Source organism: Euprymna scolopes, chromosome 16 (assembly GCF_053919585.1).
Source record: "Euprymna scolopes isolate OS-2025 chromosome 16, ASM5391958v1, whole genome shotgun sequence".
NCBI lineage: Eukaryota > Metazoa > Mollusca > Cephalopoda > Sepiida > Sepiolidae > Euprymna > Euprymna scolopes.
Window position 1 is genome coordinate 52,529,640 of NC_136497.1, and position 23,211 is coordinate 52,552,850.

The 23,211-nt window shown below is 35.1% G+C and overlaps 1 protein-coding gene across 1 annotated transcript in view; it reads left to right on the forward strand.

The window, feature by feature from the left end:
* LOC145295955 (uncharacterized) overlaps positions 1-23,211 on the forward strand; it is a 77,899-nt gene that overhangs the window by 16,127 nt on the left and 38,561 nt on the right. Inside the window, exons 2-5 of the mRNA XM_080141859.1 lie at positions 8,539-8,611; positions 11,397-11,488; positions 17,847-17,899; positions 22,596-22,654. Of these exons, the coding sequence (XP_079997985.1) occupies positions 8,539-8,611; positions 11,397-11,488; positions 17,847-17,899; positions 22,596-22,654 (277 nt within the window). The remainder of the gene's footprint in view (positions 1-8,538; positions 8,612-11,396; positions 11,489-17,846; positions 17,900-22,595; positions 22,655-23,211) is intronic.

Sequence of the window (23,211 nt, forward strand, 5' to 3'; positions counted from 1 at the left end):
ACTTTCACAAGAAACACTCGTCTAGCTGTACACACTATCAATAATTCCCCCCACTCTTTATCTGTGCCTAAACCTAAACGTAGATTCCATGATCAAAGCTTTTTTCTTAGAACTGCACGCCTGTGGAATTGTCTTCCGTTTTCCTGCTTTCCGGCTGACTACAATATGGTTGTCTTCAAGTCTAACGTAAATAAGTTCTTGATGAGCCGTTCCATATAAGTTATCAAATTTACCAAATTTTCATTACTAATGATTACTATATTGTCCAATTTCTACTGTACACTCTTTAACCCTTATCCTTGAGTGGCCTCTTGGCCTTGATAATGTGGTGATGCCTGTGTAAAAAAAAAAAAAATACCATTGGGTACTTATGGGAGGGACCACGTGAAGTTTGTCAACATCCCTAAGATAAAGTGTTTCTGTGAAACAAACTAGATTCAAACTTGGCATATCCAAGTTGTCAGTCCATGGCATTAACAACTTGGCTACCATAACCTCCCTGCTACTGCTGCTTTTAAAGAAACACATTATGACTGCTAATGTTGTTGAGTTAATCATAGTCAAACTTTTGCACAAAGCCCATAAAGATCGTCTTGGTATTGTTTGGCTTGTATGAACTCCTCCTCGTTGGCCATAACTATTCACTATATCTGCAAGAGCAGTTCTATACAAAGTTGGAGAAGGTTTGGCCTGAACACGCCGAGAAATGGCGGTTGCACTTGCAGAGAAGAAACATTGTTATCTTCACTCCATGGATTTGTGATTCCACACCTGTCACAACTTTGCTTGCCATTCGCAGATGAAGATCTAACTATGGTTTAATGGTTCCTGATGTTGACTCCTCTTAGATTTTCATGAAACGTTTGTCGCAATCTTAATAAGATTGCAATCCTAATATCGCTGGATGTGTCCACTGTGGATGGTTCTACAAGGACACAGCTTTGACACTGCAAAACAAGTAGTTTTGATGGGATTAACAATGAAAACTGATATCTGCAGTTGTTAATTGTTTTTGTTGTTAAGCAAATCAGACTTGTGTATAATGCTCACAAATGTTGTGCCTCAAGATTGTTTAATTTGCATGATCTTCTTTGTTGGTTACAGCTATTTGTTAGACCTGCGAGATTACAGATTTTTACCCTGTAAACCAATAGCAAAGCTAAGCAGTTGCATATGATGTCAGGGAAGGTTTGGCTTAGAACACACAAAGAAGTGGCAGTTGCACATGTGTTGAAGAAACTTCATGAACTTGCAATTCCATATCTCTCATGCTGTTTCTTGTCTCACACATATACAGAGATGACTGGAGGATGACGGATCCTGATGTTGACTCTTGAATTTTCACCAGAGTCCTGTTTTTTTTGTTTTTTTTTTGTTTTACAAAGGAGTCACCACTTATCAAGGCCCAGAGACCACTTAAGGATAAGGGTTAATGAATGTACAGTAGTCAATGAAACAATATTGTAGCAATCTTTAGTAGTGGGAACTTAGTAAATTGGATTACTTAAGGGGACGGCTCATCAAGAATTTGTTCACGTTGTTATCTGTTATCTTGTTATCTGAATAGCTCTGATGTTACCACATGGCCACCACTTCTACCACAACAAGGAAGGATTGAACTTTAGTGAGAAACTGCATAGAAACAAATTATATCATATTGCTTTTGGCAACTACCATTTATCCTTTATGATGTCATTCATCTTCAAGTAAATGTATAAATTTCTTGATGTTAAGTGGATGGATTCGTAGTAACCTTTTTTTCTCTATTGTAAATATATTCATTTTTTTAATGGAAAATGCTTAAGACAAGGTATGAAGCCATTTGATGTAAGAAACTAACAAAAACCAAACATGATTATCAAAAAGACAGAAGGCACCTATTGACCTTACTCTTGAAAAGGCCAAGATTACAGGTATGGAGAAGACAGGCAGCAGGAAGAGAGTTCCACAAGCCTGTGAAGAAGGAAAAATGGGATCAATCAAATTACAGTTTCTGCATGTTAGCAAGAACTTTCAAATGAGACAGAGATTTACCAGCTTATATATGACAGCAGTAGTCTGATAGCAGATTTGTAGAAATAGAGAATAGCCTGTTTAGAAATACAGACAGAATCTACTTTACAAGAAGCAGAAAGAGCAATGGATCTAATATAAATAAGAAAACTTTGATGAGAAAGAAAGACTAAGAAGTAGATTTCTCCTTAAGAACAAATCCATCCATGAGAATTTCAGGAAGAAAAGTGACGTGCCTATGATTTATATTTTATGTAAATTTTTTAATTTTCAAACTTCCCACTTCATATTGTGTGTATAACTTTTAAGTGGAGTAGTCTGTATAAATTTGTTGTGGTGTATGGGATATGATTGCATGGTTTGATAAATGATGGTCATGAAAGTCGGTTAAAATTAGAAAAAATAAAAAAAACAGTCTTTCCCCGTCCCCTTCTTTTGGCCTTGTGCCAATTTTGCATGTGATTTTCTTTTCATATTTATTTATATGTGAGTAAATATTGACTGACAAACAAGCAAAGTGTTTATTTGTATACGAGACTCTCTCTGGTTTGATTTAATTATTTTGTAACATCATCCAGTGTGCATGGTTATTCCGATCTCTGTTTTAATGGATGACGTCAGTGTGCATATAGGGATAAGCAAGCAGGCAAATAAGCGAGTATAAAATAAAAAATGTTCAATATTCCCTTCTTCAACGTGCAACCACTATATTGAATATTTTGAGTTATCATGGATCAGAGGAGATTGGGATATAAAGGAAAAAAGACAATGATAAAAAAAAAAATGAGTGGACGACCTGTGGTCAAAATCTCTGACAGCCCAAACAAATCTCTTAGACTTGGAAAAAATGAATTTAGGTAGTAATGGCACAAAGTTTATTGAAAAAAAAATTATAATAAGAATATAAGTATAATTTAAAAGTAAAAAAATTTAAACACTAAACTTTTGTACATTTTCCCCTGAGTTTATTATGCTTCTTCCTTACTTATACAGCTAAACAAATTGTCAAATTGTGAGTCGGTAGATAATATTCATAGTAATATATATACTAACACATAAACAACTATAAAACTGGTTGAGTTGCAGTCATGTCTTATGGTGCATGATTGAAGTATTTATGTTCTTGCTTTTTGACATTTTTACCTGTGCCATTCCAGAAGAGAAGTTATAAACCATTTTGATTTTCATGCAAAAATTGATCCAGGAATGTTCAATGTAGCAGCGGTAGTGAATGTTGTTATTACATACCTACTCAATTTGACAAAAGTTTAAATCAGCAGTTTCTATCAACCAATCAAAATGCAAGAGATATTTACTTCTGAAATTATGTGTGTATAAACCTTTCTTTCTCTTTGCTCTGGTATTGTTCTTCTATACCTGACACATGTGGATGCATCTTTAAAAGATAACCTCATCCTAAATAAACACAACAAGCGACTGTTGCGGACCAGGATATAAATACCCTAACTCGTTACAAGAAAAAACAATGAAACGAATTGAATGAAGGAAACAAAGAACTCAAAAGCTGGAATAAAATAAACATGTCGTTTATTTTCTGTTGAGAAATGAAAGTCTTGGGTGTACACGTTTTCATTCGGCCCTTGACGACTACGCGCGTGGAAGGAAAGGGGAAGGCAATAGAGAAACGCAAAATGGCAAGTCGGCCTGTAGAAAGAGAGGGTTAAGCTCAGTAGAGAGTAGCGCACGTCATTGTTGATGGACCAAAGCCGAAGGGGAGATAGAGTGAGAAAGTCAATCCAGGTTATGGAGATAGAAAGCATATAAAGTGTACGTACTGTCTGTTGGCTTTTTGTCCCACATAGTAGCAAGTGGTGTGAGGTACGCGCGTCTGTCAAAAAGGCACGCTGTCAGTCCGTAGACCGTCCAGCTAGGAGGCTGGTCTGAACAGGCTGGAAACAGCTTGTCTCTTGCTTTTATAGTCGTTTCCAGTGGTCTTTTGCGCATGTGTGGATTTCCTTTGAAAGGGGAAGTGACGTTGTCCTTGTGTGCATACGTGTGCGCGTGTGTAAGTATATGTGTGTCCATTAGCGTGTGTGTGTGTATACACGTGAATGTGAGTGTATGTACGCGAACGTGAATATATGTACGTGTGTGGACGTGGGCGCGTATATTTGTGTGCGCGTATGTATATTACAAGTAATATAGCTTGAAATGTGAACGCATGTTTTTGTGTGAGACTATAAATGGCTTGCGCAAGACACACAAACTTCCATACACTCAACGAAGCACACACACACACACACACACACACACACACACCACTGCTCACCAAACGCATATACATAGTTCATACACACACTCTTTCACTAAAAACACAGACATGCTAAAATGCAATTAATTAGTAAATATTTGTTACTCTTAAAAACAGAAATATTTTACCTGTGTTTTTAAAACAAAAGACACATATATATATAAGATGAATTTTTGTGACAGTGTTGGAATTACCCCCCCCCGCACACACACACACACACTCGCCTTCCCCATTAAAAAGTCAGATTGGTTTATTGTCAACCGTGGATTTGTTCATTTCAGGTAATCATGAATACTCAATACTGGGTTTATATGCCTTTTGTGGTGCTTATTGTTGTAGAAAAAAGTATTTCTTGTAGAAGAGCAGACTTGTTGTTCCATAACACAGCTTCCACACAAGAAAAGTACACCAGATGCATAGCAAAAAAAAAAAAAAAAAAATTTTAATACAACCTGCAAATTGCAATAGCAAAAATTTTTTTTTGCAACTGCACTATAATTGCGAAATTCAGAAAATGAGAAAATCAATTTAAAAAAACAAAACAATAGTATCTGTAATGATTCGGAACATGAATGATGACCAGTTAATAAGTCTTTATTCATCTAGAACAGGGGTTCTCAACCGGGGTTCACATGGACCCTAGGGGTCAATGGAATATTTCTGGGGGTCCACAGGCAAAACATAACAAAATGGGGGTCCGCAACGATATTTTGGTGGCCCATGAAGAAAACCAACTCAGAATAGTTTTTATTATTAAAAATTTAATTTCTACTGTAATTTTGTATAGTTTTTTTTCAATCATTCAAGTTATTTTAACTATAATATTGCTATTTTCCAGGTTTACCCCATTAAATTAGTTTTCATTTAAAAATAAAGCTTAATTATATAATATTTCTTTGATTATTAATACCTCAAAATTTATATGAGTGAAAAATAGAAGATTGTCTTATGACCAATAGTTATGAAAGGGTCCACCAAGATAAAAAGAAGGGAAAAGGGGTCCGTGAGTAAAAAAAGGGTGAGAACCACTGATCTAGAATCGCAGGTATGCATGCTGAAATAGAATAATGAAAAATTGTTTAGATTTTACATAAAGTAACAATGCTAATATGACTTTCTCCTGGAGTGGAAAGAGTTCAGAGAGGAGTTAGGAAATGATATACAAAACGTTCAAGCATCTCAGTTTCTTAGATGATAGGGATGGACATGTTGTTGTCTAAGGATGAGTTCCAATAGGTTCTTATTGAGGATTGTATGAACCTGTGAGGTTTCACAAGGTTCTTTGGATACACTCAATTCAAATGAGGTATCTAGTTGTAGAAATGGAGTCTCTGGTGAGATAACAGTCATTAGTATTAGGTTCTACATTTTGTGATTTTGGGGCAAGTTGATGCAGCGACACCGTTTCTTCCCTTCTAGTTAGAAGTCTAACATGGGCGTATTGACGGTTGCATTCTAGCAATTACACTACATCAACAAAGGGTTCATACTTAGATGGCCGTATGTTATGTTTCATCAAGACTGGACCTGAATTCAAAGGCCAACTGGGAAGAAAGGTATTAGATATTGATTTCCGATTATACTGGAATATTTGCTCGTGAGGTGTAGCGTTAGTGGCAGTACACAATAACAAATAAATGGAATGTAAGGCATCAGATGACATGTTTCATTGAATCAAGAAAACTTTTTTTTAAACTGAAAATGACTTTCAACATACTATGTCAACATGAAATCCTCCCTTCCATTTGGTTAAGAACGGTTTTCTAAATAGAAAGGGTGGATGCCATATTTCAAATTAATCATCGGGCAGTCATCTATTCTGCATCTTTTGACTGCTGACATAACCTGCCAGAAGATGCTGATGTGAAGTTGCTCTAGATTGGGTTATAAACTGGATAAGTACCAACTTGAAATAGGGCGCTTTGACCTCACCATTATTGTGAAAAAATGCAATTTTGATATCTATTCAGTTAGATTACTAAGACTCTTGAATATTCATCTGGAGTCGATCGGATTTCCTTTTTTTTTTTTTTAACTTTTTCACTCATGTTTCATTTTACTTCATTCAAAGTTCTCAGAAATCAGGGTGCCCCATTCATGGGGCTAATATTTAATCTCTATATCAGATACATAGATGTTCGAATATTCCATTAAAGTTCTCCTTCACCTCTAAAACACTGACTTAGAAAAGAAGTTAGGAACATAATTTTCCTTTCTCCAACTGACCATTTAAATATGTTATAGTATAGTTTCTTGTGGTCTCTTGGCCTTACCAGATTCCAGAACAAGAATTCATCTAGTCTGGTAGAGTATCCAACTTTGTGCTGGCTGTTACTTGAGGTAACATCACTTGGAGAAAGTGTACCATACCTTGTAAAAGTCAATGTGAGTTAGCCATACCGAGGAGATCTTATTTGGACCAAAAATACTATTTAATTTCAAATATTTAGTCAGTGTTTACTTGTAGGGAAAATTATCCTCATGCCAGGTTGTCCCAACAAACCTCTGTACAAAAAGACCTTAGACACTCAAGGATAATGTCTAGTAGGTATTTGTTCTCTCCAGTAGGCATACATTTCTTGTATGTTTTTCCATATAATCAGTAACATTGAAATAGTGTGCACACTATGCTAAAGCGACCAATTATCCAGACATTTGAATTTGTTTGTTTATGTCACTAAGAACTATTTATTCCTTGCTGAACTTCAATGGATGACACAACAGGTCACATTTATTTCTAGCAATGACATAAGCGTTTATAAAATTCATGCTCACACATTAAAAATTTGTTATCAATAATAAGAACTTGAAAACTGGTTGATGTCTAGTCATGTAGCAGTCATAAATAATGACTTATTTACTCTCACAGATCAATATCTCTGCTGGGCAATTTGGTTACACACTGATCAATCAGCTTGCAGGAGACATTAATTTCATCTACCCCTTGAAGAACTTCTTTGGCCCATTTTGGAATGTCAGTCATTGAGCAAACAAAACTCTGGAAGCAATGAGGAAAGACATCTCTTTTTCCTCTACTGTCCCTGTCTACTGGATGCTCCAGCACTGATGATCTTCACCTGAAGATAACTGCTAACCGATCTTTGACAGGCCAAAGAACTATCCTTTACTAGGACACTGTTCAACTTTCTTGCCGTTAATTAAATCCTTTTGTGTTAAAAGAGTTCTCCCTACTCACTTTATTTGAGGTTTTTGTTTACTGCTAATATATAAATGTACATCTTGCATTTCTATAGTGGTGGTATTTGTAAGATATGGAGCAAATATAAAGAAATGTAAAGAAATATAAAGAAATAAAACCCAAGTACGTCCAAGGATGGAATACTGTTGCCATATCTGGGCAGGAGCTGCTAAAAATAGCCTATAGTGCCTTGACAGAGTTCAAAATAGACTTTGTGGCTTAGTGGGGGATGCCCTTTTCTCTACCCTGCAACCTCTCTCCCACAGAAGAGACGTTGCGAGCCTATCCTTGTTTTATCGTTATTTCCATGGCAGGTGCTCGTCTGAACTCCAATCTCTGCCCCCCCCTCACCAATCTTTCACGAAAAACACCCGTCTAGCTGAATCCACTATGAAAAATTTCCCCCACTCTTTATCTGTGCCTAAATCAAAATGTGGATTCCATGAACAAAGCTTCTTTCTTAGAACTGCACGCCTGTGGAACTCTGTTCCGTCTGCCTGCTTCTCACCTGACTACAACTTGGATGTGTTCAAGTCCAACGTTAACAAATTCCTAATGAATCGCCCCCTTAAGTAAACACTTCATCAAATCTCCACACTAACGTAATGTATTTGCAATAACCCTTATCCCTGAGTGGCTTCCGGACCTTGATAAGTGGTGTTCACTGTGTAAAAAAAAAAAAAAAAAAAAAAAAGAATTGCATAAAACTCCTTTGTATAAATCAACAATTAATATTTATTTTCCATTTACAAGTGAAGAAATAATTACTTCTAGTCTAAAAGGTTTTACTTGGAGAGAGTTCTGTGACCTGTGTTAATCCAAGATGTTTACCGTCTGGAATGTGCAAACGACATAATGCTCCTCCCAAAATATATACTTAAGTTAAGAAAGATAACCTGGGGGAAAGAGTTACTTCCCTTTTAATGTTTTCTAGATGAAACATATTTTATATAAAATATATATCAAATTATTGAATAGAAAATAACAAATGATAAATATGAAAAGATATTTAATTCTCCTTTTTCTTTTTCTTTTTTCTTCTCTTTCTTTTTAGGCATCATCTTAGAATATGAACAAGGAGGGCAAGTCAAGACAAAGTCCATTGATTTACTGGATTTAAAAGCAAAGTAAGTATTTTTAAAAATTAATTTCATGTGTGAAAATCACTTTTTTTTTATTCTTCTTTAAAGATTTGATATTATTATTATTATTATTATTATTATTATTATCGCACTCATTAGGAGTTCTCACACAGTTCATCATTGGAGATTGCTTCCTGATAATCTCTGTTGGTGTTCCCTAGAGTCTGGGTAACAAGTCTCTTCAAATTTCTAGGACTCTCCACCTCTTTCGGTAGCTATTGCAAATGACTTTGTATTGGTACAACAGCCATTTACTATTGATTTCTCATTGGTAATGACCACTGGGATTTGAGTGGCAATAAGCCTCCCTAAGGTCCCAGTCTTCTCCATACTCTTCCAATGGAGATGGAGGTTTGATTAGTGCTGTCCCTCTTTGATTTCTCTATCCTTCTGTACTCTTAACATCTATTTTATGTGGGATTTGTTTGGTATCAGCCGAGACTGATGCCTTTTTTGGGAAGGGGGGTACAATTCATCAGGTCTTGCAGTTTCCGTTCTGTTTTACAGAGTAGGGATCGTACGCCAGTAAGTAGCAATTAAATTAGCTAGTGTGAATTTTGACAAGAATCACATTAGTACATGTCAGAATAACAGAATTGTACCCAGAGACAAAGAATAGAAATCGAGCAATCACAGTATGACATAATGTCACATTCTCAAGCGAGAGAAACAAAGATTTTCTAATTTCTCTTTTGGAAGCAATACTGATGGAACATGTCAACTAATGTATGGCACAATCACATTGACACAAAAAGAACTCCTCACTACAAAAGCATCTACAAAGTTATGGATGGCCTCTGTCCCTCCAGGGGCTCAAGGCTATGGGGATGGGATGGGATGTCAAACAATACAGAAAGCTGAATTTTACCGATGTTTGTCCATCTGTGTCAATCATTTCTTATATTAGTAGAATAATAACTTTAAGAAGTAAATAATGATTAAGGTATGTTAGTCTCTCTCTCTTTTAGTAAATTTTCTTCAATAAAACCTTGAAGAAAACTTAATGAACGTCTTCCTTGTGTCTTTCCTGCATGAGAATTTATATTTGTGTAAGGCGATTGGCAACCACGGCATGGTCGCTCATGAAATGGCAAAGTGAAACTATGATGATGCAGAGAAATAAAAGACCAGCACATAAACACATGCATGATGTATACAAAGACATTATTTGGTTTTTTGATCGCTCGTAGGTGAAAGCATAACACTTATGGCTGGTTAGTGTTCATAGTTTAAATGAAGTGGTTGCTGCATTTGAGAATTTTCCTTGAAATTTCAGCTATTTTTGTCATTTTTTTTACTGCATTTTCACCTCAAACAAAGCACAGTGTTACTTGAATGTAAGGGGTTACTGTTTGGAACAAAATTTGTAGAGATACTATGTGGGAAGTTGAGCAGCAAAATGTCTCTACACATTACATTTGAACTTCTGCATGTCAGTACAGTTAGAGAAGTAGATATTTAGGAGGGAATTCTATAGTCTAGTAGTTCGAGGGAAGAAGCTATTTGAGTAGAAGGCTTTCCAACATCTAGGGATTTCTACAGTGTAGGGATGGGATTTTGTTGCTTGTTGGGTGTGTCGGAAGTATTTATGTCAGGGGGGGTACAAGGGTTTTGAGTTCATCAGAGCACTCTTCATTAAAATACTTGTAAAACAGGCACAGGGATGCAACATTTCATCAATGGCATAGAGATTAAAGTGTGGGACCTATTAGGTTGGCAACTCTTTTTTTTAACCTTGTCTCAGAGTAAAAGACTAGTAGTAGATGTGCCAGCCCAAAGATTATTATTATGGATCTAAAGAAAGCTTTTGCCAGAGTGCAAGAAAGATTATCTGTTTGACTTTATATAAAATACAGACAAATACGTGGTTGGAAGTGGCTGTGCTTGCAATCTACAGAAATGATCAAACTCATGTTAGAATTAATAGCACGTGTAGTGACAGCTTTAATGTTAAAGTATGAGTACATCTGAGTCTGTTGTATCTTATAAGCATTGTCCAGGGAGTTTCATATAGATTATCCAGAAGAGATGTTGTATGCGGATGATTTAGTACATGCCTATGAAACAATGAAAGACCTATTTGTTAAAGACTTAGAAGAAAGCAATGAAAAATAAAGATCTGAAAGTGAATATTACCAAAGTGATGATCAATGGTTGAAGTGATGGAAAGCTCCCCCAAAAAAGAAATTTCCCCTGTTCACACATTCATCGTATCATTCTCATGTCCTTTATCTGCATGCAACACATGTCCTCAATCCTCGCTGGCCAGGTTTCACTTTCATACACCATTACACAGCATACACCTGCTTGGTAGACTCTTCCCTTGGTTGAGTGTGGTAATGTTCTGCTGATTCGTAAAGAAGGATGTTTCTTGAACTTATTTCATCTGCTCTTAATGCTTGCAGTCACACCAGCACCTGCTCCTCTTTGTACTCCAATAATATCACTAAGGTAACAAAACTTCTGAACAATCTCAATAGCCTTGCCATCCAGATATACTTTCTCCATATCTGAGTTCTCATCCATCTCCATTGTGCTACACTTTTTGCATACAACTGGTTATTATCTCTCAACCTACATGTAATTCCACTGCGTTCTTGTGTACCTAATCTTTACAAGTGCCAAGAAAAAAGTTGATTTGCACCTGACTCCCTTTTCCATAAACTGAGAAGGGGGAACCTTTCTGTTTTGGAGAGCTTTCCAACACTGCAATCACTGATAATCATGCATTTCTCGGCTTATATTTATTTCCTCTTGTCTCTTTTTCCAGCACTGACATAAACGTTGTCGTCGATGAGATCATGAAGAAGGAACAGTTGATTACAGCATCAAAAGCAGAACAACTACGGAAAATTGTCATTCATATCCTTTTGTCAATATAAAACAAGATATCTTAATATTTCATACAAGAAATTAGTTAAGTCAAGTTTGTGGTATCCTTCCCTCTCAATGTTTTTTCCTCTAGCAATGTTTTTTTTTTGTTATCATGCATGTAATAGTTAGTTACTGACAAAGAAAATAAATGTTGGCCAACAACATTATTTTCTTTGTCAGTACTGCAGTATTTTATGCTCTATAAACATCTACTATTATATCAAAGCTGTGCAGACCCACATTTATTTCCTTAAGGCTTTTCCTATATATTTTACTCACACAAAATACATGCTAAAATATTCCTCAGTTTTAGGATTGAGGTATGCTCGAAAAAACAAAAAATCCATTTAATTGTTCTGCATTCTACTCACCATCTCTTAAGTTTCTATCTATCATTTTTACCCTCTATCACTGTACATTATTTGATCCTCTCTTACTCTTATTATTATACATCATCTATCACTCTTGCTTCTGTTTCTGTCTGTCTCTCTATCTTTGTCTGTCTGTCTGTCTGTCTGTCTGTCTCTCTCTCTCTCTCTCTCTGTTTATTAACAGAGCATAAGATAACAAAAAAAGGGTAAATAAATAAGTTGGAATATATAAAGTTTTAAATATTAAATATTGGTAGAAGAGAAATATAAAATATGGACATAATTTAAATAATAGAAATTAAATTTAACCGAAAAATGTAACATTGGGACTGATTTTAATGATAAATTTGAATTCCACAAACACATTGTCTCAAAGGCAAATAAAATGATCAAATTAAGTATAATTTATATATGAGCAGATAGCTCATATTTATAAACCAACACCAACTAAAACAAGTGGTTGTTGAACGTTTGCTTAGTGTTATACATGACATATCTGTGGCATTGTCGATAGGATATTCTCTGGACTTTGAAGACCCGGAATATGTAGATACTTGGATGCGTTGCTTTGCTGCTAATGCGAGAAGCAAAAAGTTGAAAAACAACAAAAAACAAGAAGGGGAGAATTAAATCACAGACGTTTGTGGCTAACGCTGGTTGTGAAGCAATTATGAAGGTTGCTACAATGGTTTACCCTTGAGAACTAAAAGAAATGACTTTCGGAGAAATAAGTCAGGTTATCAAGGGAAACATGAGGCCAAAGAAAAGACTGGTGATTGCAGAAAGGACCAAGTTTATGGCAATGAAGCAGGAAATGGATGAACTGATAGTAAAATATTTACACTGGTTAAGAAGTGCGAGTAAATACTGTGATTTTGAAAAACTAGGAACATAAGAACAGACAACAGAAGAAGACTTAATTCAACTAAGATTAATTGAAGGTATGCATAATTCGGCACATAGATATAAGCTAATGGAACAGTTACAACTTACAAACATGCCCTTGAATATGTGTCTAGAATTTATACAACAGCAGAAATTAATACATACCTACAACCAAAATAAAAAAAAAACTCCTACGAAGAAATAATGGCCGACACGTATATGGTAGAAACAAAAAGAAAAAAATGTACATACTGTGGAAAAATTCATGAAATGAAAAAAGAAAAATACCCAGCCTTTGGAAAAACATGTTCAAAGTGTTTAAAAAAGAATCACTTCAAAGAAGTATGTAAAACGAAAAATGTGGAAAAAATAGAGGATGAAAATAGACAAATTTTTAATGTAAAGAAGGATAATATACAAAATACTGGATCAAGGAATGGAGATACAAAAATAAAAATAAAAATCAACAATTGTGTTGTTGAAATGCAGATAGATACTGGCAGTGAAGTAACAATAATTCCCAGAAATTTGTGGGGAAAAATGAGAAAACCGCATTTAAAAAAAAAAAGCAATGTACAATTATGTCAGTTTGATGGCTCGGTTATAGCAATTATGAGTTACTTTGAAGGTTCAATAGAACTAAAAGAAAAATATGAAGTAGTCCCCATTATAGTTACAAATTGCCGAAAAACGCATGGACTATTGGGGAATGATGTATCAAAAATAAATTCAATGAAGTTGATTAATGAGATAGAAATGGAAAAAACAGGAAAATTAAAAAATTATGAAGCTAACCTAAAATTAAAAGTGTTCCCCCTCTTACTACAAAGCGAGAAAAGTACCAGTGCATTTATAACCATTAGTAAAAGCAAAGTTGCGAAAGTTAATAAAGGAAGATTTATTAGAACCTGCCCCTTCAGGAGGAAGTAAATGGGCATCACCCATTGTGGTATTAAAAAAAAAAGACGGTGACTTGAGAATTTGTGGAGATTATAAAATAAGGGTGAACCATAAAGTTTTCGCCAACTCGTACCTTATTCTGAATGTGGAAGTAGCTTTACATAATCTTGCCAGAATGAAAGTATTTTCGGAGATAGATCTAAAATCAGCTTACTACCAAATTCCCATAGATGAAAATTTTTAAGAAGTGACGACGATAAACACACCTATAGGCCAGTTAAGGTGGAAAAGGATGCCGTATGGCATAAAAACGGCAAGTACAATTTTTCAAAAAGCTAATGAAAAAGTAATAGGAAATGTTGAAAATACCATCTGTTATCAAGACGATATATTTGTTGGAGATTTAAATGAAGATGATTTAAAGAAAAAAACTGAAAATATACTGAACCGGCTAAGAGACGCTGGCATGACAGTAAATACAAAAAAGTGTGTAACCAACAGTAATGAAATATCATTTTTGGGTTACTCAATATCAAAGGAAGGGATCTCTCCAGATAAAGCGCGAATAGAGAAAATTCTAAAAGTAGCTACACCAAAAAATAAAAAAAGAGTTGGAGTCTTTCTTGCGTTTGGTAAATTTTTATAGAAAATATGTACCAAAATATAATGAGTTGACAGAACCATTTGCGAAGTTAAGAAAAATAAAATGCAGAGTTCATTTGGTTAGAACACCAACAGAAAGCCTTTAAAAAGTTAAAACAGATTCTGGCGAAAAAGCCAATAGTACAAATTTTTTACCCTAAGAACGACATAACTCTAACTACTGATGCTAGTGAGCATTCCGTGTCCAGTATTTTGTCACAAGATGGTCATCCCGTAATGTACTTATCGAGGAGATTAACAATGACTGAACACAATTATTCTAATATAGAAAGGGAGGCACTAACTATAGTGTGGACAATGGATAGAGCAAGACATAGTGTTGAGGATAAAAGAGAATCGCTGGGGAAATTGTTCAATGGCTGAAAGACCATTCAAAGAAATAAGACATAAACTGACTATAAAAAACGGGGTAATATGTAATGGAGACTTGGTAGTTCCCCCAGAAACACAGAGGAGACAGGTTATAAAAAGTGTACATGATGATGTACATTGTGAAATAGCAACTACACAAAGAAGATTAAAATTGGAAGCATGATGGCCGGAGTACTCAAGAGACGTAGAGGACTACATAAAAAGATGCAAAAAATGCACAGAACTCAGGAAGTTCAAGCAAAAGAAAATACATGTGTGGCCCCCGAGAACAGTGGAGCAGAGTACACATGGATCATGCCTATGTCAATGAGATAGGACTATTATTAATATTAGTAGACGTATATTCAGATTGGCCTGAAGTGGTGAGAGTACCTGATAAAAAAAGTACCACCGTAAAACAAATATTAAGAGTAATATTTTCGAGAAATGGGATACCGAGAACATTGGTAACGGATAACGCGCCAGAATTTTTGGATGCTGATTTGCATGAATGATTAAGAAAAATAGGATGCAGACAAGACCCCTCCTGACCACCCTCAAAGTAACGGGATAGCGGAAAGGATGGTCCAGGCAGTAAAGAACAGCATAAAAGCATGTGTGCAACAGAAGGAGAAAATCGATGCATTCCTACCAAGATTATTACTAAGTTATAGAACAATTCCTCATGCAGGCAGGCCAGAAAGTCCATCTGCCTTTATGGGCAGACAATTAAGGTTCCCTTTAACTATGTCATGTGTTACAAATCAAAAGATGTGGTACAAAAGAAATAGGAATACGGAAGCCGAGACAGCAGAATTTATTATGCAGAAAGGACATAATACTGCAATATTAAATGAAGAAAATGGAAACAGTGTTCTCGCTCATGTTAACCAAATAAGATCCCAAGGAGAACAATTGGATGAGGAAATGCCTTCAGAGCTGTCCATTATTGACGTAACAGAAGAGTTAATGCAGAATGAGACTACGGAGGAAGAAGTAGAGAGGGGCGAGGTAGAAGAGGAAGAAGTAGAATGGGACAAGGCAGAAGAGAAAGATCAGAATATGCAGAAGGAACACTGCGGTTATAGGGAAAGATGTGATAGATCCAGATCTCCAAGGGAAAGGAGAAAGATAAAGGAAAATGTTCAGGAGAGCACGAGAAGAAGTACAAGAAGTACTGCGGCATAAATCATATAAGGAAATGTAGTGATATGTAAATTAAGTATAATTTACATGTGAGCAGATAGCTCATATTTATAAACCGACACCAACTAGAACAGGTGGTTGTTGAACGCTTGCTTAGCGTTATATACGACATATCAATGTCAATATTAGATAAAAAAAAAAACAAAGTTTTCAAAGAGAAAAATATATTTTACAGGTGTCTGCATTGAGTCAGGTGTGAAATGGAGCCTGTTGAATGTCGAGCAGTGATCCAGTTTTTGTATTTGAAAGGACGCACACCACAACACCACAGGAGACTTTTGATGAAATAAAAGAAACTTATGGTGATAATGCCCCATCATATGACCTTGTAAAACGCTGGCATCGTGAATTCAAACATAGCCGGAAGTCTGTGGAAACAGCTCCAGACCTGGTCGCCCCCCCCCTTCTGCCATTGATGAGGCATCTGTCCGTCAAGTTGAGGCTGCCATTTTGGAAGATCGGTGCATTACTATTCGCCAAATAGCCCAAGATGTCAAGATTAGTACAAGGTCTGTGGAAACTATCATTCATGACCATTTTCGCATGCATAAGGTGTCTGCCAGATGGATTCCCAGGTTGCTCACACCATTCCAGAAGCGAGAACGCGTCGAGCGCTTGAAGATGAATTTGGAGATATGCCAAGAAGATGAGTCAAAGTTTTTCAAAAGACTGATTACACAGGATAAAACCTGGGTTCATCACTATGAGCCAGAGACCAAAGCCCAGTCAATGCAGTGGAAGCACTTGGACTCACCACCTCCAAAGAAGGCAAGGGTGCAGCCCTCTGCTGGCAAGGTCATGCTCACAGTCTTCTGGGACCAGGACGGAGTAGTGATGACAGATTTCCTGGCAAAGGGTACCACAATTACAGGAACCTATTATGCTTCACTTTTGAGGAAATTAAGGGAAGCTATCAAAATCAAGAGGCGGGGCAAGATCAGCAAAGGTACCCTCCTCCTGCAGGACAACGCTCCGGTCTACAGCTCGCATGTCGCCAGAACAGAAGCATGGGCATGTGGTTATGAAATCCTCCCCCATCCTCCCTACTCTCCTGACCTTGCAACCTCTGACTTTCACCTCTTCCCAGCCATGAAGTTGTTTTTGAAAGGAAAGCGTTTCCCAAATGATGCAGCCTTGATTTCTGAAGTCACGTCATGGTTGGAGGACCAACCTGCGGTGTTCTACAAAAACGGTCTCCAGAGCTGCATTAAACGATGGGAGAAATGCATAACTCTGGGTGGTTCCTATGCAGAGAAAGACTAATAACTGTGCCAAGTTTCGTTGCTCTACTCCTATGGTAAGTGAGTCAGGGGCATTGCTTATTGCATGCCTCTCGTATTATACTAACATTTTATCAACTTTATTTCACATCATGCTCAACCAACAAAAAGAGGTCAGAAATTATGTAAAAGTTTAAGAAAAGATTCCATGCCACTAGTGAGTTGTCATCAGAAATGATAATAATAAGTTATATATTAAAATTTAAATTACGGACATAATTTTATGATTTTTATATGAATATTAGTATGAACACTGGTGAAGCATTTTTTTCATCATTTTCGACAGAGGATGTACACTAATAATTTAAAGATAGTACATTGTAGTATATATATTTTTTAATTTATAATTATTTGACGCGGTAATATTTTTTTTATTTCAAAAGAAGTATTTTAAAAATTGTATATAACTTTTTCGGAAGATATCAGTTTGTTCAAGTTGGGAATGGGACATCCTACTGAATGCCAGTCATTCACCCGCTATCTCATATATTCCAAGAGATCCCTTTTAAGATTCTAACCACCCCTTTAAGTGCAATTGTTGAAATCTCTCTTGCACTTGGTTCATCGGGTATATTTGCCAGAGTTTTTGAAATTCTTTTTCATGAGTTCAGTTGCTCTTATAATTACTATTATAAGTAAAATTCAAAATGGCTATCTTTTATTTAGCAATTTCTCTTTAACCAAAATCAAGTTTGCAAGAGAAACTATCCCTTTCAAGAGATCATCAATTCTACATTTTTAAGGTAAGTTTGAATTATAAATATCCTGCTATTATTTTATGAAGATTAAATTAAAGAAAGTGTATAGGTTGAAGATGCATGCTGGGATTGATTCTGCTGTCCGAACATCCACTGTATGTAAATATCTTGATTGTGAAGCCTGTGGAAGCTGATGAAGGAGCTGATAAATCTGATTACTCCAAGAACCCCCAAATATTAATAATTCCTTCAGTCTACACCGGCATTTACTGGTCCACTTCAACATCTGAGCAGTCAGCATATATTTATATCTATTCAAGTAAAGTCCTTTATGTCCATTCATGTAAATAATTTCCAGTTCATCTATATCGATTAAAGGGAAATAACTCTTATGTTACTTGATATTAACATTAAGGTTGTCTTTTAGGATTCGATGAAATGTCATTGCTTTTAAAAACTGTCTTATTTCACATATGGGGAGGGAGGATAAATAATTAAATTTAATGTAATGAAAAGATTATAAACATCATTTTTTGAGAGACTCAATATTAAATATAGTTTTCTTTTAATAAAAAAAATGTTGTGGAGTGATAAACATCCATCACTTTCAAAATCGATTAAGTCTGAAAAGAACTATAAATAGTGTTTATTTGTTATGAGAGAATGGAAAAGATATATAGTTAACTGTTCAGCTCGGCTTTGCTCGGGCCCTATGTACAGTTCATAACTTGCCCTATGTGTGAATACCCTTTTTGTAAAATTTCAAATGTTTAGACCAGAAATTATCTGAGTAATTTGGTAGAGACTGCAAAAGGTAATTTTTTAGAAATGTTGACCTCAATTTTGACCCCTTAACATTTATTGTTTTGGTCTCAAATCAAAATAAAAAAAGTTTAACCTATGTCCAAGTTATCTCTCCATCTAAAATTTCAAGTGTTTAGACCGAAAATTAGCGGAGGAATTTGGTAGAATCTGCAAAGGTCAACTCTTTCAACTTTGACCTTTTGGCAGCAAAATTTTCACCCCAAAACTAATTAAAATGATTGCCATATGTCTGAATCCATGTTATGTAAAATTTTATGGCTGAGTAGTTTGCTAGAGATCGCATAGGTCAAATCTTTTGAACTTTGACCCCTTGACAGCTCAAATTTTTTTACCAAAACCAATTAAAAAGCTTGGTCTATGTCTTAATACACTTTATGTAAAATTTCAAATGTTTAGACCAAACATTGGCTGAATAATTTGGTAGAGACTGCAAAAGTCAATTTTTTTTTTTTTTTTTGACCCAATTTTGACCCCTTAACATTCATTGTTTTGGTCTCAGGTCAAACTTTTTAATTTTATTTATATCCAAGTTACCTACATCTAAAATTTCAAGTATTCGACCCAAAATTGGCAGAGGAGTTTGGTCAAATTTTTAAAGGTTAAATCGTTGAACTTTGACCCCTTGACAGCCAAATTTCTGGCCGAGAACCAGTTAAAAAGATTTTCCCAAATCTCAATACTCCTTGAGTCACATCTCGAGTCTGTAGACCGAAAATTGACAGAGTACTTTGGTAGGGAAATGTACACATACAGACAATTTCACTTTTTATAGATATATAGATTTCCAATATTGTATTCGAGTGCATTTATTATCTGGTGCTACCAGATCAGGTTGTCTGAAGATAGTGGCTTCTTACCTAAAATGTATCAAACAATGAAGTTATTGTTTTTTTTTTCTTTCACTCTGCAAAACTCAATCATGTTCTGCAAAGTCACAAACAAAAGCAACAATTTCTTCTGCACAACAACTAAATCAAGCACCACGAATAAATATTTGAAGATATAAAGAACTAAAAGCATAAAACCTTTTTTCTAAAATTACTGGAGTTGACATTAAATAACCAGAAAAGGGTTGATATGCCGTAAAAAAAAAAACAACAACAAAAAAAAAAAACGATCAAACTAAATAACACAAATAAATATTTGAACTGTTTCTAAAATTACTGGAGCCAGCATTAAATAACCCCAAAAAGAGTTGATATGCCGTAAAACCAAACTAAACCAAACTGTTACCTATTAATTGTGAAACCACAATACAAAAAATATAATTACAGTAATTAAAAATAGCTTTTCTTATGTACTAATAGGTCACTGCTTATCAAGGCCCAAAGACCTCTCGAGGATTAATGAGTTTGAAATTATAGTTGAAATTGGGCAAAATTTTATTGTTTAAGAGAGCAGCTCAACAAGAATGTGTTAACATTGAGCTTGAAAAAACGAGCATGTTGTAGTCAGATAGGAAGCAACCCCTTGATATTGTTCCACAGACGAATAGTTCTTGAAAAGAAACTCAACTCATGGAAGTTCCATTTAGTTTTAGGTTCTTAGAAAGAGAAATTATTTACAGTGGTTGTAGCTAGATGAGGTTTTGTTGTGAATATTTTATAAAGGGAAAACTATAGATTGGAGCGCAAGCGAGCACCAACAATGAAAATAGCAATAAAGTAAAGAAAGACTAGATGTCTCTCTTCTGTGAGACAGGGGCTGCAGGAAAGAGAAGAGGACACCCCCACTAGATTTCGAAGTTGATTTTGTACTTTGTTAAAGTAAGAAAGATTGCTCTGAATGGCACCTCCCTAAGTCCATAACTTGATAATACTTTTCAAATGAACTATAATATGAAATTTGGACTGAATTTATGATAAATATTCTTTACTGAATTCAGATTTTTAAGGAAGAAGTCATCATCATTATCATCATCAGTTTAATACTTGCTTTATATGCTGGGGTATGTTGGATAGCTTTTAGAAATTGACTTTCAAAACAACCTACCTCTAGCCAGGTCTTCATTTATGCCTCTTTCTCTCAAATCCATCCTTATCCCTTTCTTGCGGTGAGAGGAAACTCACAATAGCAAAACAATGACTCTGTAAATTTTATCTACACAAAAAGGAATTTATACACTGCATGTATCAGTTTCAGTAGTTATGAGAAGAACTTTGAATTTATTTATTTATTATCGAAATCACTCCCAACAAGACATGAAGCCATTTGATATAAGGAGCTAACAAGAACAGAAGATGATTATCACACAGATAAGACAGAAGATGCCAATTGACCTTAAGTTTGAAAAGATCAAGACTATAGGTAGGATGAAAGCAGTCATCAAGAAGAGAGTTCTGCAAGCTTGCAGTTTTTGGAAAGAAGCTACTGAGTAGGGTATCAAAACAACAAATTGATGGCGACCACTAGACCAACATGTCAAACGAGCTGGAACAAAGGAAGTAGGGAATAATCAGACAATTCTGAAGAATACATGCCATATTAGTATTTAGAAAAGACTGAGACTAGCAACATCACGTCTGTGAAAGAGGGTTGCAGAGAATAAGAAAAAGTGGGGCCAAACAAATTGCAGATATGTTTCTGCACCTTATCAAGAACCCTCAAATGAGACAGATATTCACCAGCTCAAATATGACAACAGTATTCCATACATGGTCTGATAGTAGGTTTGTAGAGATAGACAATAGTTTCAGGTGTCAGAAAGTGTTTAGAGCAATAGTAAGAGCCGATTTTATGATATGCAGAAAGATTAATGGATCTAGTATATGAACTTCAAGAAAGATTTGATAAAAAAGAAAAACCAAGAAGGTTTCGAGTCGATTTCTCCTTAAAAATAGAACCATCCATGAGAATCTTAGAATTTAGCAGTAAATGAAAATATGTTGTTTTGCAAATGAATTTGACTCCTGCTGCTGCTGCACATTTTGTTTGTAGCATGGTCTTTCTACAATATGTTGTAGCTGACACACAGCATTTTGGTCTATGTCTTGAATTAAAAGCCATGTTTAATTTCAGATAAGTTTCTGGTGGGTAGCTGTTCTGTACAAGTTCTGGAGATGAAGAGTTTTCGGTGTGTAGCTGTTCTGTATAAGTCTCAGACAGCCAAAGAGCAAAAGATATTTCTCGTGTTGACACAAAAAAATGATGTGCCGGAATGCTAAAAGATTCACTATTTATAGAGCAATTCTGGTTTCTGATTAGTTGCTAGCAGAATGTGACTCCATTTGATTGGTCAGTTCCTATTGTAAGTGTGTATAAGTAGAACTTTCCAACTTTCGGTAATTGTAATTTCCGACCTTGTTCAGGTATATCTTGTCAAACTCTAAAATCTGTACAGAATTTCAAACAAAACAATTTATTTGATATGTGGGGCTAGCTTGCTCTTGTTATGTCAGCCATAACCAGTTATAAATCTCAATTCCTAGTTGTATTCTTAGTATCACTCATACTGAGCATTGAATCTTCAACCTCTGGAAGAGTAGTATTAATTAGAATTGATTACTACTTGGCATTTTAATCTGTTCTACTATGGGTCCATTGCATGACCTTACCATAACATGTAGATGACATAACATTTTTGTGTATGATCTATCAAGTCTCTTAGATCAGGCAACATTTGATGATGGAGAGTTTGATCTGTAGATAGGATGGATTTGACTGATGCCTTGAAAACTTTCTTACTATTGTCTTACTATTATTATTATTATTATTATTATTATTATTACTATTATTATTATTATTATTATTAAATTGTCATTGTTTGCTAACATTATGTTCAAAATGGTCAGTGTTAGTCGGTTCTATATGTCAAGAAAATGTAACCATATTTTCTTTTGTATTCTGTGAAATTTTGTGTTGAAACAAATTTTGTTTGGCTTTATAATATTTGTACTATTTTTTTTTTCTCCTACAGGTTCTTAGAACTCATATTTTACCTCTTACGAATGTGGCCTTTAATAAATCTGGATCTTGGTAAATGTTTATGATCTTTGTATATATTCGCTTCTTAATAACAAACAAATGAGAATTTTTGAAAAAAAAAAAAAAAACATTTTTGGGTTAAAAAAAATGTTCAATGATTTGAGAATTAACTAACTCAAACATTAACAGATATTAATAATTGGAACAAGTTTTTGAATGAGTCAAAATATTCAATATTCATCAATGTACAAATAATTTTGTCGTTGACTGTATATATAATTTTTAAAGTTATGGCTCACCTCACAGATCCAACATTATAAATAAGATAGACATAATGTTTATCACAAAATACGCTAGAATGAACAAATTCTGTGTAACTACACTATATCTTTTTTTTTTAATTTTCTTATTTTGTTCTAACTGGACTTGGAGCATCCTACTGGATGCCAGACATTCACCCACTATCCCATATGTTCCAACAGAGAGATCAGTTTAAGATTCTAACCCTTCCTTTAAGTGTAATTGTTTGAATCTTTTTTGCACTTGGTTCACCGTGTATATTTTCCAGGTAGTTTTTGAAATTCTTTTTCATGAGTCTGATTGCTCAT